Here is a 17,599-nt window from a genome sequence, read left to right as displayed (position 1 = left end):
TGAGGATGAGACATCAGAGATATGGTGAAATAATTACATGTGAAAAATACTGTCTGGGCCACCTGTGGAAGGTTTACTGGAGAATGTTATAGCAGTAATAACCGTTTTCTACAGAAGCATTCTTGTGTCAGTTAATCTAAATCAGTGCTGTGGAGTAACTGAGAGATTTTATATAACATATAAAGTCACAGTTAGACTTCATAACTGGGTATACACCAGCACCAAACATTATAGTGTACATTAGCTGGTATTTAATACAGTATAGTAATATTCAATTCACAAAATAAAAATAAAAAAATGTTCATTTTTCTTGTTAAAACTGTAAACATATTTCCTGTTTGTTGATGTTCTGAATAAAAATATAATTGGTTGGTTAAAACGTTTACACAGTAAGGTATCTGTTAAATGTGTCCAAAAATGTGGAAAAGCAACTCAGGTTTTGTTAGCCGTTTGAGAAATTTTGTTCTCGCCCACTACGTTTGCTCACATCCTGTGCATCTCCTGGGGGCTAAGCCCCCCTTGTCCTTAAAACCTAGTGACGCCCCTGGATCAAAGTATCCCTAAAGTCTGTTTATCTCAAATTTGGGATGCTGTTGTGAATAATACGCAAAGAAACTAACATTTAGACTTTAGAAGACTTTGTCATCTGCCGTTTGTTATAACAATACTGCTTTAATAAAACAGGAGAGCAACTACTGTGGTTTTATAACATTTTATTCTACCTACTTTCACTCATACATTCATTCACTTTCTGACAGGTTTTGTTTTATAATACCCTGTGGCTGTAGTATGTGCAGATTGGGATTAAGATTTAAAATAAGCAAAAATATCCTCTGTTTGTCCACGCTGCAAGAATAATGAGTCTCCCAAAACTGGCTTTTGAACTTTATGCTGATTTAAAGTAAAAAATTAGCACTTCTGATTGTGTAGTTCTGTGTAAAAGACATGAACAAATACTATCTTACCTGTTATAGATTGATAGCTCTTTGTCTGGTCTCAGCTTGGAGAGTTTATTTCTGAACAGACTGATGAGCTAATGGATAGTTAGAAGGCAGCTAAGACCGAAGTGGACTGCTGCGGCCATCTTGAAACAACTTCAGCCTCTAATTTTTTACAGTGGTTTACGCAAACTGTATTTTATAAACCTGCACATCGCTGTCAGTTTTACATTACATGTTTTTTTTTCCCCATATAATTCTGAGGTTATTTGCAAGTGTGGTTATTTGGTGCAACCTGGGGAACTTCCTGCAGGAATATCGTAGTATTTCTACCAAAAATAACAACGTGATGCAAAACTGACAGTGGTGTCAAGGTTTATAGAATAGAACCGCCATATGTTTGTTGAAGATTTGAGTTGTTAAATTAAGTCAGCAGTCTGCATTAGAAGCGGGTCGGATCTGACAGGCCAATATTTGCTTAAGATGGTTCGACCGACAGTGAGCCAAGTTTTGCTTCCACTGATTCAGAGTCAAAACTCAAAACTTCATACATTTGGCTGAGTTAAATCTAAAGTCGGGCACCGTCTTCGACATGCAGTGGAGCTAAAGCAGTGAAGATTCCTCGAAGAATAAAGATGTTTCGACACTTGAGAGGTTAATACTCACGATAGCAGTAGCAGTCAATAGCGTAGAAGACACCCTGATGGTAGATAACCAGTACGTCCCGACCCTCTATTGTTCTGGAAGAGCGCTTTGCTTCAATCAGTTCATCCTTCCTGCCAACGAAGTGAAGACCTTCTGTGGGCTGCTCTTTCTCTTCCATGGCTCTTTGTGCAAAGCTGTTTCGAAAAAAAGAAGAAATATGACAATATATCATAGTTTAAAAAGAAAAAGAGAACCATGTTTGTTTTACAGGTCTTCAGTGCCAGATGCTCATGTTTCACCGTCCCATCATAAACACCATTTGTACATCAAGGCGTCTTTGATGAGAACTTCCACTGCATCCTGGCTCGTGGAAAGTAGTGTGGCTTCTGGATTTGTCAACAGGATTATGGTGCTGGCGCCTCACGTCTCAGTTGTCATCTTAGGTTAAGTCTACGACACCTCCAGAACCTTCAAGCGAGAGCATGTCTTGACACTGATCATCTCTTCTCCCCACACGGTAAGACCTGCTGCAGTAATCCCTAACAAGTGCCTCGCAATCACTCGATAAATATTAGGGAGAAGAGTCTAAAAAGGGCAAAAGGAGAATTCGGCCGAGCGTGCAGCGACTCCAGCGTGTGACCTACATGAAGGGGCGCTGTCAAGACCAAAGGAAATGATTTGGATTCGGCTGACATCGTTCAGCTCGGGCATTTGTAATCCAGAGGCCGCACTTCGACAACGTGTGTGTGTGTGTGTGTGTGTGTGTGTGTCACATAAGCACTGTTCACCAAAAACACACAGACGCAAACATGATTCACAGGCTGAATAAGCGCAGTAGTAGCAGCAAACGTCACACGTCATTAAGCCTGTGGCCAAAACCAAAAAAAAAAAAAAAAACAACCCAGCTGATTGTCAAGAAAAAGAGACAAAACAGCAAAAATGATTACAAACCATAACAAAAAAACAAAACTTCCAACAAGCCTCTGACTGTCAGTTTGCATCTCTTTCCGCATCAATATCTATATATAGATATAGCTCTAGATTTCATTTTTCTTGAATATTCCTCCCAGCATGTCTTTACCTTGAAGCTCGGCCGCTCTGTCTCCTTTGTCCAAATGAGCGATTGCTCTGCTGACAGCTCGGGGTTGCGTGGTTCATCTCTATTATCTTCACGCACAGGCTGTCTTCAGTTTGCCCAACCTACTCTGGGCATGTTTCTTATCAAACCCCTGTCAGACACGAGCCTCTCTCCATGGATCTGATGCCATCTGCACATGTGAGCCTTGTGTTTGGAGTGCAGCGGCTGTTTGACTGTAAAGACACGTGTTTGCTTTTGTTAAACCCCTTAGCTGAACATGAATTATGAGACACATGTGTCAGCCTTTAAATATGTGTATATATTTTAAATAAGTCATTTTGTGGACCTGTTGAAGACAGGCCTGTCAAATGTTATATTGTGTTTTATTATTTAAGCATACTCATGCACAGACCACCAAGTAAAAAATATATCTCAGAATGTTATGGAAAATAAAGGTAATAAATTATATATGTTTTTGGCCTGTCCAAGAAGTAAATGTTAGGGATTGATTTTTTAATTATTATTTTAATAAAAATAAAGATCAAGGTTCAATCTTCACTCAGGCCCCATGATGACCCCGCTTCGCTCTATATAAATTGCACGACCTATTAGAAAGTGTATGGATTCCAGCAAATTTTGAAAAACCTCCTTCAGTATTAGGGCAGTCACAATAGTTTATAAGTCAGCAGCACATTCCCATGTACCTTCATGACCACACCACGGGCCCCGCAGATGATGCTTCTTCAGGTAAAGACCTCCATCAGGCTGTGGGGTCGGTTTGCAGCTGAGTGGGAAACAGCTGGGATGGAAACTAGTGCCTCCAAGCCTGAGGCAAAGCTGAAAAAAAAAAAAAAAAAAAAGTACCTTGCCAACTCCAGGTTGCAACTGAGTTGCTGCTGCTGCTGCATGAGAGAACATCTAAGAAACTCAGATTTTGTTTATGAGAAGATCTAAGTGGAAAATTGGCAGTTGAAAAAAGTGTTGTTTGTGATGTGGATGATTTACCTGTCTATCATGTTATCTGTTTACCAGCTGATCTATGTATCAAATCTCTCCTACTATATTGGTAATCGTGGGGTATTTTGTAACCAAAGGAATAAGACTACAAATACAAGTGACCAAAATGAGCTCCCTCTATTAAACAGACAATATTCTGCTTTTAATAGGCTACGATGTAATCATATTCGGATTGTGATAATATACAGCGATATGAAAAAGGGCTTACTTTTTATTTCGAGCTGAGCACCTCGCTCACCGAGCCTCTGTAAAGCGGAACTACTTGTGTCGGTCTTTGACCAGGCCGGACGATTTTCTCGGTATGCTGCTGATCGGTCAGCTGGAAAATTCTACTTCCCTCATTGAAGTACTTTTACTACAAACTAACAGTAGGTTTCTGACTTTTTGGCCGTATTAAACCCTGTAGTTAGCCAGCATGAACCGAAGAGCTGCAGTAAAACGAGCCACGGGGCGGAAAGTGGAAAATTAATTTATCGACTCCACTGGTAACATTCAGGATGTAGCATAAATGAGCTAACAGAAGCTAGCACCTTCTTTTGGCTGTTCACTTTTCAGGGGTCACCACAGCGAGTCATCCTCCTCTGTCCTCACTCCAACCACCTCCACGTCTTAGATAAAATATTTACCTGTCATTAAACTACACCGTTTTCTGTGCAGTGTAATACAAACTACAGAAATAGAGTCTGTCTCGAAAGGCATCATCTTAAAGTAAATCTAAGTTAGTATTTGGACGTTTCTGGTTGCATGTCGAATATGCTTATGATCGAAATAAAACAGTTAGTAAAAAACTGCAGTGTCATTTAATATAGTCATATTGTAAGTTTGTCTACACACTTATCAGCCACTGGTGGTAAGGTTGTGGACATAATGACATATTTGTTGGTGACAAAACTAATTTCGTTTAGAAATTCTCTGCTATTTTTTCCCGCTATTATTATACAACCCAGGTAACAGCATAGAAAAACATAGGCATAAAAAGTTAAAGACATGTGGATGACATTCATATTGTTTTTTTAGCATTAGGCAACTTGATTTCTTTTTTTTGTTAAAAATCTGACAAAAAAAGCACCTTTCAAACTACTTCTTTGTCCTCCATTTTAAAAGACAAAATGTATAACAAATAAGTAAACAATGAGAATGTTTAAATTCCCCTGTTTGCCTTACACTGGTACACATTGATACGTACATTTGAACCCACTGTTTATTTAAAGATAAAACAGTTAAAACATGGTTCATTCATGACTAAATTCCTGTAACGAATGAAGGCTGTGAGACACTGCCTCAGTCAGATCTAATAACATTTTTAAACAAAGCTCCCATGTGATCTGCTGTTAACACTTGGGAGTATAGTTGAGGATGACTCTCAGCTACTACCACACCAGTATGTGTAAACACACATGCACCCGGTGCTTATAGTGGTGGTCAGCATGGACTGTCCTAACAAACACTGGTCACAATGTTCTGTTTGCTAATTTGCTGAACAGGACGATGGCTCTGCGAGCTTGTGGCTTCATAGTGTTCCGCCGCCTTGTTGGCAGCCCGCCACCGCCAGGCAACGTGGAGTATCTCCTCCTGCAGACTTCTTACGGTGAACACCACTGGACCCCACCCAAAGGTGTGTGTAAAGAGTCTAATCGGATGGGCAGAGCTCTGTTTGCACGGGTGTTAATGTTTTCCTACCGCTGACATCTCGTGCGTTCGCTGCCAGGCCACGTGGACCCAGGTGAGGACGACCTTACCACGGCCCTGAGGGAGACCAAAGAAGAGGCCGGGCTGGGGGCGGAGCACCTGCGGGTGCTGGAGGGTTTCGCGAAAAAGCTGAGGTACGAGGTCCGCGGCCGGCCCAAAGAGGTGCTGTACTGGCTGGCCGAGCTGAGGGACCCCGGAACGGTGGTGACCCTGTCCGACGAGCACCAGGACTACCGGTGGGCCCGGCTGGAGGACGCCTGCGCTCTGGCCCGGTACAAAGACCTGCAGGACACCCTGAGGGAGGCTCACAGACACTTAGAGGCTCAGCAGGACTAACGGTGACCTGTCAGAACGTAGACTGAAAAAGAGGCACTGAGCAATGAAAAAACACGGCCTTGGATTCATACGTTCATCATCCTCCGCCGGAGGCAAAAAAAGGGTGTTTTTTGCTGCGTACGTGTTTGTCGTGTAAGCAAAACCTCTCATAATGAAACTCACAGGAAGTTAAACTCAGTCGTGGTGAAATGCGTTCCTTTAATCATCTCCTCCTCGAGCTCTTTGTGTCTCCTGTGAGGTCTTATTGACTTATGGACAAGAACTGTACAAACACAGGCTACATCTGTGGATCTTCTTAGTCACTTGTAATAAGATTAAACACAGATATTATATTTAGTTTGAATGGAAATGATTTCAAATACTAAGTGAAGCAACAAAAAAAGGGGAAACTTTGTTGTATTTGGTGTGGATTTCTCAGTCTTAATAGTTTGACTCATAATTAACACAATAACGTGATCTCCCCTGAAATGAATTCTTAGTCCACTGCACGCGAACAGCAAATATTCAGAGAGATAGTTTGCTGAAAATGGAAAAGAGTGGAAAAGAACCAAAAAATGAAAATCCTGCCACAAGGTGGAGACAATAATACTTCCTCCACACAAAGCTGCACATCTGGGATTGAAAAAGCAAAAATTGTATAATTAATACTTTATAACATGTAAGTTATTCCCTTAACTGTGCAATCATTATAATTAAATATCCTAAATGTCAAACGGTGTACACCAGTGAACTGTTTGAAGCTTTTTCACAGATTTTCTTTGTTTTGTTTTTTTACTCAAACTGTATATTGTCAGATACATTCGAGATAGGAACAGGACTGACACTCTAACAAGAGCTCTGCTTAGGTTTTATTTGAAGTAGTCTCTTTTCTTATGAGGTGAGGTTAAAAATCAGCGGACTCAGCCACAGTCCTTCAGCATAAGCTGGTGTGTTTATAAAATAAGAGTAACAGAATCATACGTTGTTTGGACTCAGACTAAAAATGGTGCAACAGACGGAGGAGCATGTAAGTCACACATGTCAAACTCAGTTCCTCGGGGCGGGGGCCGCTCTCCTGCATGTTTTAGACGCGTTCTTGCTTTAAAACACCTGCTTTAAATGGCCGTGCTGCTGGAGAACTTGGTGATTTGTGTGAGGAGGTAATTAAACCATTTGAATCAGGCGTGTTGGAGCAGAAAAACCTAAAAGTCCCAGGACGGTGGAGCCTTGAAGCCCGGAGTTTGACACTCCTGATGCGAGTGGAGGTTTGAAGAAGTTCATCACATCTATACTCATCTTGGTAGAAATCAGTTTTGAAGTTTAAGTTCCAAATTATTTGACCAATGTTTTAAAACAAAGAGTATACTTTCTCACTTAATGTATGTATTAAGAATCTAATACCACAAATGAAAGTTTATTTTCCTCTCCCTCTCTAATCACTATAATGATGAGAATTAGAAGGAAATATAAATCATTACCACTTGATTTTCAAATAAAATGCAACGTGTTTGCCAGGGAAATTGAGCACTAGTAGAAACTTCACAGTAAAAGGTCCTAAAGTGAGTTGTTTTTTTAAAAAAATAAATGTGTTGCAGAGATGACCTCTGACCTCTGGACAAACTATGTCAAAAACTGAAAGCATCAGAAAGCTCAGCTCTTTCAGCTAAACTGACCGTAAAAAGAAAACAATTCAAGCGGTGGCGGCGGCGGCGGCGGCGGCGGCAGGAACTCACCCAGTGAACGCTTCCAGCTGGTTTCAAAGACAAACTCTTATTTTATTTTTATCATTTTACAACCTAACCACAAGACCTTTTCATTTGCATATCACTCTTAATTGGAGCCCGAATGCCTTACTTTCTTTTGTTGTCTGTGCTTGGTGGCGTACAGGTTCAGCAACAGAAATCGGAGCCGTTTGCAAACAAACCCAACAAACAAGTTTCGGCAATAATAATAATAATAAAAAAAAAAAAAAATCTCAACGAGTGCCACGAGTGCATCCTCATGGACACAATATGATGAGGGGGAAGGAAAAAAAAAAACAAAAAACAACAACAAACCAAAACACGTCGAGGACAGCATCATTAATCGTACTCTGCGGTGACACGGTGGACAGGTCGCTCTCTCAGTGTGACCCTCGTCTGCTCGCACACACACACACACACACACACTGAACGATTTCCCTCAGTTGTCGTATGTAACAGTGTGTGGTGGAGGTTTCAACGTCTCAGACTGTGGTCCTAACTTTACTGAGTCACTTTGTACTTTTTTTTTAGTTTTTTTTTTTTGGGGGGGGGGTAAATTAACAACTAGTAGGTCTTCCAACACACACACACACAATATTTTGTCCACTTGTCCTAATTATAAAAGCCAAGGCAAATATTTGTCTTAAACGTCTGCAATTCTGTCAGCGAAAGGCCTTTGGCACGGAAAAAAATCAAAAGGGGGCCACATTAACCCTGGACTGTCCGATAAGAAAACTTTAATTTTGTTTTTAAAATCGTCTTGGATTTTAAGCGGCCGTTTGAGATTTTTCTGAATTTGAGGAAATCGAAGCGACACTTCGCACACACAGGAAACAGGCGACCAGCTGGCCTGCTTCTGCTGCCCGCCCCCCCAAGTTAAAAGGTTAAAAGGTCGGTGCTGTGGCTCGACAAAAACCCGGGCCAAACGCGAGCCCGCTCAGATGCTAAGTGGAGCTAACCTGACACTTGAAGTCAGGGTTTTGCATAGAGGGAGCCAAAGAAATGTCTACTTTTTATTTAATTTCTTTTAGGTTTATGTGAAATCCTAACTTTTCAAGTCAGGATTTCTTCAGCCCTCGTTGTTTTGCTTTATTTCAGAGCGTCACCAGTTGCATATTTCTCCGTCAGACTGGCCTTCATCTCGTTTAATCCTGAAGTTCAAGTATTAATAATTGCGTCTCCCCGTCCATGACAATCGTTTCGATTTACATAAATCTTGTTTTGTTCCACAACTATTGTTGACGTTGAAAATATTGGATTAATTTCGAGTGTGGATGACGTACATCGGATTGCTGTAAAGCTTTTGGCGACACAAGTCTGTTTGCAAATTATTCAAATTATTGAGGGTTGGCCGAGGTGTCTTTAAATGGGCCACTTTTAATAGACCATAGGACAAATCTAACTCTCCAGAACACTGATCAGCCATAACATATTAGGAGCATACTACTAATAATATTAATGATATTGAACAGGTCCCACTTACCACCAAAACAAGATCGCTTTTGATTTTTAATGACAAGCCATCACCAGTGAGTGGTTTAAACCCGGCTTTCCAGCAATCACAATTTTTACACTTCATTTTTCTGCTTCCAACATGTCAAAAATCAAAAAAACCTGCCTCCTAATTTACCAGGAAGTGGTCATATTGTTGTGGCTGATCAGTATACCCCACATTCTCCAGAGCAGTTCCTTCAGCGGCTCTTCATTCCTCGAGGGCGATTAAGTCTCTACATGATGAGGAAAGGGGCTGGGCAAAAAATTAGGACCACGTCAATGGCAAAAAAAAAAAAAAAAGTTCCCAATCTGTCCTCCGACCCCCGTGTGCCAAGGTTTTCAAATCCATTACAGGACCGTCCTCCACAGCGTCCAGTCTGTGTGAGCCGGGTGATGCGGTTCTACTCCGATGGCTTCACGTTAAAATCAAAAAAGAAAAAATGAAAATAAAGGGGGATCTCGTGAGGAGTTCAATCAAAAAGCAGTGAATCCACTTCATGCATCCATCGGTCCGTAGCCTTTAAAACGAAAGCTTGCGGGGTGGTTGTTCTTGGTTTCCGTGGCATAAAAACAAAAAAAACAACAACCCATCCGTCTGAATCACAGGTTTGCTCCAGTGCTGTTTTTGTGTGTAGAACGGATTCTTCACTTTCCACGACGCAGCACGGGACACCTCAGTCACATTGTTCTGCTCAGAAGTATGACACTCAGAGGTTTTGAGTTTGTTTTTTCTTCTTCTTCATCAGTCAAATCTTTAGCCAACTGAGGTGAGTCTTTTCTCAGGTCCAAACGTTCATTATTCTGGGGCAAACTTGTTGACGGGACAGACTCCACATGAGGGGGGGAAAACAAAAAAAGAGGAAAACCCTGACATCATAGCCATTATGAATGCTTAATGTAAACACACACACACACACTCTAAGGTAACAGGCAATCAGTGCCATCAATCAGACTAATTAGCACAAGTTGGAGTCAAACAACAACTTCAACATCCTCCGCGGCGTAATGACCCCACTGCATGGAGGTCAAATCCATAGATGTATGTTGATCTTATTTATTTGGCTCTTACCCAAAAGGAAAACAAAAGAAAAGCACCCCAACCTGGACCAACAGCAACACTCAGTCCGGTGTAAACACGAGCAGAGGCTTAGAGACTATCAGGGCTGTCCAACAACAAACACAGGAAGTAAGACAAAGAAGCAGAGATGCGTAGTTTCCTTTACCTTCTTTGACTGTTTTTTACCCACTCAGCGAAAGTCTACTGAGGCCCTGAGGTTTTAAGAGGCAGAGACAGGTGTGGGACGGGACATCCTGATGGGAGAAACCGGGACGAGACGCCGCTGAGAGATGCGAGAAGCGGAGACGTCCAAACAAACAAACAAACAAACAAAAAAAAAAAAAGGAAGCCGGCCAGGTCAACGAGCCAAGTGTCCACGAGCCGTCCCACAGACGTACGGGGGACAAGTCGAGCGGGACAGGCTGTCGAAGCAAATCAGCGGGAACACGCGAACACGGACAGACACGGCGGACTGATGCCACCATCATTCAAGAAAAAGAGCTGGCCGCTGACAGTGGAGCTCCAACAGGCCACAAGTCCAACTAGTTTTCATCATTTATCAACACGACAACAATCTGCCGACTCAAACAGCCATTTGCAGGAAAATAACGGATTATTTGAACTGATGCGGGTTTATTTTATTTTTGGTCAGTGCAAAGTTAGTTGATTAAACACACACATATCGAGAGAGCTAATGGCGTTTTTCCAACTAATAGTAGCCACGCCCAAACATCCTAACCAAAAGTGTGGAAGTAGTAAAGCAATTTAGAGCCACTTGGTGTTTGGAGGATTGCAGTTTCCAGGCTGGAAATAAGTTCAGAAAACAAAGTTTGCTGTAACCCAAACCAGGACGGAACGCACTTCAGGAGGCGGCAGCGTCTAAAGCCCACAGAGCATCAGAAAAACGGTTCACAAATGACTCAAACATGACATAAAATTAGCCACATACTGGGTTTAAACCAAACAGCTACGCCTGCAATGGGTTACGTGACTGTAACGCCATTTAAAGTTAAATAAAGTTAGGTAAATAATTAATAGTGGGGACGTTTCGCCTGTATGCTAATCAAAAATGATGCAAGAGAATTCCTCACGCTCCTCGGCTGGACGTTTCAGCAACGCAACCATAAACGTTCTCGAGCGTATCTCAACCAGGGCTGGAATGATTTCGCAACTCTGCAAAACCTTAGAGTGCAAGCGGCAATTAAGGCAAACGGTGAAAATGCAGAATTTCCGACTTTCAGTGAAAAACAAACGTTTGCAGCGAGAGCGGCGTGAGAGTCGATTGTTGGCCGACGCGTGTATCTGGTAAATAAATGATGAAATGTTTTCGGCAGTAGACTCTTGACCCCACGGTACGTGCAAACAAACGCCCCGACACACACACACGCGCACACACACACACACACACAGAAAATAATGGAGGATGGTGGGGGTGTTTGTTGGCAGGGGAGCAGTTTGTTATCCAGATCATCACGACTCTTCGTTTCCGGAGTCGTCCTGGTTGTCGTAGTGCCTGGTGGACGTCCCGCCGTCCTCCACGGAGGTCATGCCCCCCGCCTCGCCTACGGACTCCAGCTCACTCTCGTCCTCCTCCTCGTCCTCCTCCTCCATGTCGTCGTCGTAGAGGTCGTCGTAGAGCAGGTCCGAGCTGCTGTCCTGAGAGGGAACCCTGGTCTGGACGCAGTACTCCGCCAGCGTGGTCGGCACCTTCACGCCGTCGCGCTCCGCCTCAGCCGCCGTCGACATCACCTGCTTCCTGTTGGCAGAGGTCAGGTGTAAACGTTAAAAATCAGATGGACTTGGGGGGGGGGAATCACGAGTGAATTCCCGTAAAGGCCGTTACCTGATGATCTCTGCGTACTCCTTGTCCTTGCCTTTGCTGTCCCTCCACTTCCGAAACATGACAGAAGCGTCCACGTTGGCTGGGGAGAAGGTGTTGGGCTCATTGAGCAGAGAGATCACACTGAGAAGGATTGTCCTGGTCGCAAAACAAAAAGACAAAACACACACAACATGGGAGCATTAAAACATCAGGTCTGGTCGTCAGATGAAAGAAGAGCCTTTTTCTTTCTTTTTTTTTTTTTTTTTGAAAGTTTCGGAGCTTTCTGGGAGCGTTGCTTCATCTCTTCCCCTGTGTGGATCAATTACACGCTCCATCCAGTGTGCGCACATTTTCAAACGCATGCTCAGCACTTTATCTCAACTCCACCAGTGTCGCTGACTCGCAGAATCAAGGAGAAACTCACCAAGACGCCCTGTAGGATTGTCTCCCATTTTAGTCCTGTAAAAACGAGCCTTGATCTTCCTCTTTAAGACGATAAAGTTCCCTTAAATATGCCAAGTCCGGGCATTAGTCTGCGACGTTCTGCAGTCATTTATAAAATAGACAACAGCTTCCACAAATACAAACGCTGCTTCTTCTTTCACGTTCTTCACTCCTGTGACGTAATACAACTCCAACTCCGCTGCATGTACTTCAGCTGAGGGAGCAGCTGAATTAAAAGCAGCAGATGAGTCTTTTTATTTTCTCACTTCTAGTTTTTTTTTCCCCCCGTCCTGATCTGCCTTGCTCTGTGAAATCATTTTAAGACAATTTGTTTCAAGGGTTGATGATGCAATTCTTTCGGGCGGGGGGGGGTGTAAAATACTTTCTGGGATGCTTTGACGCGTAATAAATCTGAAATCTGCCGTCGATCCTCGGCTTTCTTCGTGGTTTGTTGCTCGCAGGATCAGCCGGCTTATTTAAAGGCGACTTTGAAGCGCGTGTCCGTCCTAACCCGAGTGAAACAGGAAGCTCAGTGGAGCGCTTACCTGACATTCTGGGTGGGGTTCCACCTCTCAGACGGCAGCTCCCCGCTCTGCGGATCGTCGACGGGAGGGTGGAGGATGGAGATGCACACATCGCCGTTCTGAAGGGAGACCAAACATCACTGCATTTATTTATACAAATATTACTCTATATATACATACATGCATACATACATACAGTATTTGTCCTCAAGCTACTAATGCTCGCCTTTAACTGTGTGTATAAATGTCAAACTTGCATAATTTCAACAAAAAAAATAATGATGAACTAAAGAACAAGGCTTCTTCTAATACGACACACGCGAGTTCAAGCTTTACTGCAAACCTGCGTGGCAGCTTGTTGGAACTGTGGGTCCGTTTTTGTTGCGGCCTTTTTCAGAAACCTCTCATGAGGCTGCAGGATGAACCACACGAGTGTCTTCCAACAGGGTGAAGGAAAAGATGATAGGAAGTTGTTTTTTTTTTTAAATCATTTGACCCCTCTAACTTCAATCTACACCCTCTAAGGCTTAATAAAAGAAACATTCAGTGAACTGAGACGCAGCGTTTGTGTTTACGAGGGAATAAAACGACAGAAAGCGACAACAAACGCTGTCAGCGCATTTCACAGCATCCACCACAGGAGGGTTTATTATAGTGTTGTTTTTAAAACGGTAAAACAGTTCATAAAAGATTTGTTTTGGATAATTACGAAAAGCTATGACACCACGCAATAAGTGCTGTGTGAACGTTTGGAAATTACAACCCTTTCTAGAAACAGAAAATAAACAACGAGCGCTGTAGGCCGGCGTCACCGACCGACACATTTATTTCTGTCCGAAAACATCTATGCGTGATTTGTCTGGGGTTTTGTCGGGTAGTAGGATTAAAAATAAATAAATAAACTGTGTCACAAAACTTGCAATGAATAAAAAAAAAAAAAGTTAAAAAAAAGTGCGAGCTGCGAAGATCAAAACCCGGATAAATCACGAGGGCCGGCCTCGCCTCGATCATTAAGGTGTTTTACCTCGTAGATATTGGGGTGCCACATCTTGGTGAGGAAGCGAAAGGTGGGCGGGGAGTACGGGTAGTCCACCGGGAACTTGATGTGAGCCTGGAAGAACAAGCAGAGAGAGGCTTTTACTGACCTCTGTTCGAACCCTCAACCTCCACACAAAATGAGCCCCCAAAAACACATTTAAACTCTTCTGAAAGTATCCTCAAACAACCCGACGCAAAGCAGCAAAAAGGGACGACTTATTGTGACCGTTTCAGAGATTAGTAAACTGTTTTTTTTTTCCCTTTCAGAAAGGTTGGTGGCTTTTCGGCTCGAGCTGCTGCGCTGAATTACGACGAGCTTCCCCTTCGACTTGACAAACGCTGCGGCTAATCGCATCTTCGGCCATCTGGTAACAATGCGAGGGCAGCTGACGCCGTGTCACCATGAAACCTTGCGTTTTCTTAGGTACTCTGTGTTCTTTTCGTCTCTGCGATTTTCCCTAAAAGAGCTGCAGGCTTGGGTGTGTTCATGCCAGGCTCGAATGAAGCAGTCAGAAAGCAGCTGTAAACACGGGCTGCTCCGAAACAAAACAAAACAAGAAAAAGAGAGAGGGAGAGGGAGAGAGCAATAAATGAAGTTTGATCCATATATATTTAGATATGAGGTAAAATATCTAAATATTTCAAAGCAAGCACGTAGTTTTGATCTTGAAAATTAAAAGGTGAGACTTTTCCAATTTTACCAACCGAGGAGAGTTTTATTCTACAACAGGAAGTTCGCCTGCGATCACTGGCTTCGTTTAGACTTATCAAGCGCTCCTTTCATGTGTCATTCCATAATTAATGTCGCTCTGGTGGAAACACAGAAACATCTGGTTCAGCCGGGGCCTTTGAGCAACGTGAGAGGATCACAGAGTGGAAAGGTTGGTGGACCGACGCGTCTGGGAACTGCGTTTCCAGAAACGGTCCGAGCTCTCCGAAGTTCAAACACTTCAGCGCGTTTAGGTGATTTAGTTTGAATCTTACTGTAACAGAACAGGTAAAATTAAACGGATTTGGTGTTTTCACCTAACAGTTTGATTGTCTAAACAACAGAGAATGTGAGGCCAGAAACGAAGCCAAAAGAAAGTGAGAAGCGCCTTTTTTTTGTTGCGTTTCATCACCGTTTCTTCCACTTTTACTCAACTCTTGAAGCCACTTGGCTTCTCATCCGAGAACGTGGCCCTGACGACCCTCACAAGGGATGGGAGGGACAGTGATCTGCTTGTGAGTTCTACCGCTCACTGAATAAGGAAAAGCCTGCACCAGCAGTCACCGTATTTTACGCACTATAGGGCGCACTGGATTAAAAGGCGCACTGTTATTTTTTGAGAATATTGAAGGGTTTTAAGTGCGTCTTATAGTCCAGAAAATACAGTATATGAAATAATCAAACGGCTCCAAACTGCAGCCGGTAAAGAGGAGTGTTTATGGACCACAGAGGGAAACATATTGGTCCAATGATGGGGGAATCACAACCAATAAAGTGATCCACTGTAGGCCTCAGTGGATCTTTTATTTTGTCAGTGAGAATGCCATGAATGAGGCATTATTTTCTATTACGGTAAGCATACAATGCAGCTAACGATCCTTATAAGGTCATATATGTACTCAACATTACATCTGAAGCATCTAAATCAATGAAAGTCGAACTGAATGCTTTAGGTTCGAACATCCTGTCTGTATCACAGCCAGAAACACAACAAATCTTCCTCCTGAATACGCGCTGTACCGCAGGCAGCCATTTTTTGGTGTGTGACGTCAACCGTTTGTCCTCTTTATTTTTATTGTTTTTGTTTCAACCACATTTTCACCGGTTATGTAGTGTACTGTCGCCCGTCTTTTCAGAGAATACGGCAGTATTCACCGCCCGCTCAGGTTTGTGCGTCGTCAGCGCAGTCCTGCGCGACGAGGACCGAGCCTTGAATAAGGAAAAGCCCCGATATGAGACTGGAACTTCCACCCCTCTCTGTCTGAACGGAGAAAGCTCCTCGGATGAGAAATGAAGGCTCACATCTTAAAGAATCAAAAATTAAAAAAAAAAAAAAAAAGGTCCTGCTGGCTTCATTTCAACTTCCTAAGATCATCTCCATGAGATTCAGTACAAGCCACATCTGGACCAGCCCAAAAGAAAGGAAAAACATCTAAATACAAATAAATATATTTATTTTACAACCTTTGACTCCATGTCTCTAGAAACCTCATTTTATAATTCACCCTTTTAGAGTTCATCCTGCTAAAATAACTACTAACCACCTGATAAAAGACGTTGTCTTTCCGATAGCAGCTCCGAAACTCCAACACACACCTTTTCAGCAATAACAAAACAAAACACCTCATATATCAGTAGTTTCCAGCACCGAGCTTTAACCACTGAAACTCCCTCAGACTGCCAAGAAGTTGTCACAATATAATGCAGCGTAGATGCTGAAACAAGGCCGTTCTCTGCCATTTTGCATTAAAAAAATATTCTTTAAAAAGGCACGGATGGCTCTGAGACAAAGCGGGGAAGCATCGAGTCCTTATTGGAGGGCTCTCTTACATTTGAACAACTAAAATGCCGACTGCAGAATCTTCTGTTTTACCAACTTTGCTGTTTGTCTTTGTTTCTCAGTGTGCTCCTCACATCGGAGTCAAGATTTGATTTTATTTAATAAACACAAATATGCTGATCAGTGAAGGAGCTTAAATGTATTTTTTTAACACTATGGTCAATTACAGACTCCCTGTATGTGTTATATGCATGAAAGAAATAGGATTTGTATAATCTGTCAGCCTTCTGAATTAATCTTGGGAATTATTCTTGTTCCGTAGCACCTTTAATGTTCCCTCTCTGTCTGTCCCAAGTGGTGGACTTCATATTTTTAGGTGTGAAGAGATTATCGGACCCAGAATGAAACACAGACTGTAAAACAACCCTTCCAGAGGTCGAGCAAATTAAACCGACAGGATACAGCAATAAATAAATGAAATCGCCACAAAAATCAACAACCGTATTATCCTGTCACATCCTCCATTTTCGTCTTCTGTCACTTTTCCTTATATACGCCCTAAAGAGGCAGGCTGATGTGATCGCGCTCTTCTCTGCCAGGACGCCGTTTATGGTGGCCACGGAGCTCGACGTAGCCCACCTGTGTTACAACCGCCACAGAAACGTGTACAAATCTGAGCTGAAAAAGGCGAGAGGAGTGGGACTTTTTGTTTCCAGAACGTGACTCTGACACTTCCACACTTATTAGCCCAGCAGGAGATTTTGACTTAAAAACACACCAAATCACCCTGTTTTTTTTTGTGTGTGCGTGTGTGTCCTACCTTGAAGTAGCCGCCCTCATACAGGGTGTTCGGGGGCCCGAAGATGGCCACCTCCCAGTTGTAGAGGTCAGACTCCTCTACCAGGGTGATGCGGAAGCCCTCCACCGGCTGCTCCTGCAGGGACTTCAGCTCCATCATCAGGGCCTTCTGGGAGCTGGGGGTCGCCTGGTGGGCCATGGTAACTCAGCTTGTGACACCAGGGGCCACAGATTGGTGAAACTGGAGACAGGGTGGTGGTGGTGTTGTGGAAGAAACAGATAAATCTCATGAGCTCATGAGTTACAGCACAGGACTGCTCTTCATTTGTCTGAAATAAAGCCAGACTTCAGGAGCAGCAGGCACCTCATGAAGTCCAAAAACTTGAAGAACTGAAACACAAACAGCCCCCCCACAGGGCCTGCCAAAGCTAGGTTTAGCTTTGGAGGCCCGGAGTGGGGGATGAGGGGGGAGAGAGGTGTGTGTGTGTGTGGGGGGGGGGGGGGGGGGG

At 43.1% G+C, this 17,599-nt stretch overlaps 3 protein-coding genes across 4 annotated transcripts in view; 1 reads left to right on the top strand and 2 right to left on the bottom strand.

Moving 5' to 3' along the window:
• rfesd (Rieske (Fe-S) domain containing) overlaps window positions 1-3,986 on the bottom strand; it is a 5,033-nt gene extending 1,047 nt beyond the window's left edge. The window contains exons 1-3 of one of the 2 annotated variants that reach the window (XM_025007331.2): window positions 3,887-3,986; window positions 3,366-3,498; window positions 1,605-1,777 (exon numbers count right to left, since the gene is read on the bottom strand). In XM_025007331.2, coding sequence (XP_024863099.1) covers window positions 1,605-1,761 — 157 coding nt within the window. In that variant the 5' untranslated portion in view covers window positions 1,762-1,777; window positions 3,366-3,498; window positions 3,887-3,986. Of the gene's footprint in view, window positions 1-1,604; window positions 1,778-2,664; window positions 2,809-3,365; window positions 3,499-3,886 lie in introns of those variants that run through there. The other variant, XM_037975361.1, reaches the window with a different exon arrangement.
• nudt2 (nudix (nucleoside diphosphate linked moiety X)-type motif 2) lies at window positions 3,934-5,739 on the top strand. Its single transcript, XM_017422777.3, has 3 exons — window positions 3,934-4,046; window positions 5,163-5,293; window positions 5,387-5,739. The coding sequence occupies exons 2-3, from the start codon at window positions 5,167-5,169 to the stop codon at window positions 5,701-5,703; spliced, it is 444 nt and encodes a 147-aa protein (XP_017278266.1). The 5' UTR covers window positions 3,934-4,046; window positions 5,163-5,166; the 3' UTR covers window positions 5,704-5,739.
• Window positions 5,740-7,924: 2,185 nt separating this feature from the next.
• On the bottom strand, window positions 7,925-17,358 carry ube2r2 (ubiquitin-conjugating enzyme E2R 2). The gene is made up of 5 exons (XM_017422922.3): window positions 17,113-17,358; window positions 13,790-13,876; window positions 12,787-12,884; window positions 11,819-11,953; window positions 7,925-11,731 (listed from the first exon to the last, which is right to left on the bottom strand). Exons 1-5 carry the CDS (start codon window positions 17,287-17,289, stop codon window positions 11,446-11,448), a joined length of 783 nt encoding a protein of 260 aa, XP_017278411.1. The 5' UTR covers window positions 17,290-17,358; the 3' UTR covers window positions 7,925-11,445.
• Window positions 17,359-17,599: the final 241 nt, after the last annotated feature.

Source organism: Kryptolebias marmoratus, linkage group LG4 (assembly GCF_001649575.2).
Source record: "Kryptolebias marmoratus isolate JLee-2015 linkage group LG4, ASM164957v2, whole genome shotgun sequence".
In the NCBI taxonomy this organism is placed as follows: domain Eukaryota; kingdom Metazoa; phylum Chordata; class Actinopteri; order Cyprinodontiformes; family Rivulidae; genus Kryptolebias; species Kryptolebias marmoratus.
The sequence above is the reverse complement of the archived record's forward strand: the minus strand, read 5'-3'. Positions and strand labels throughout refer to the sequence as shown.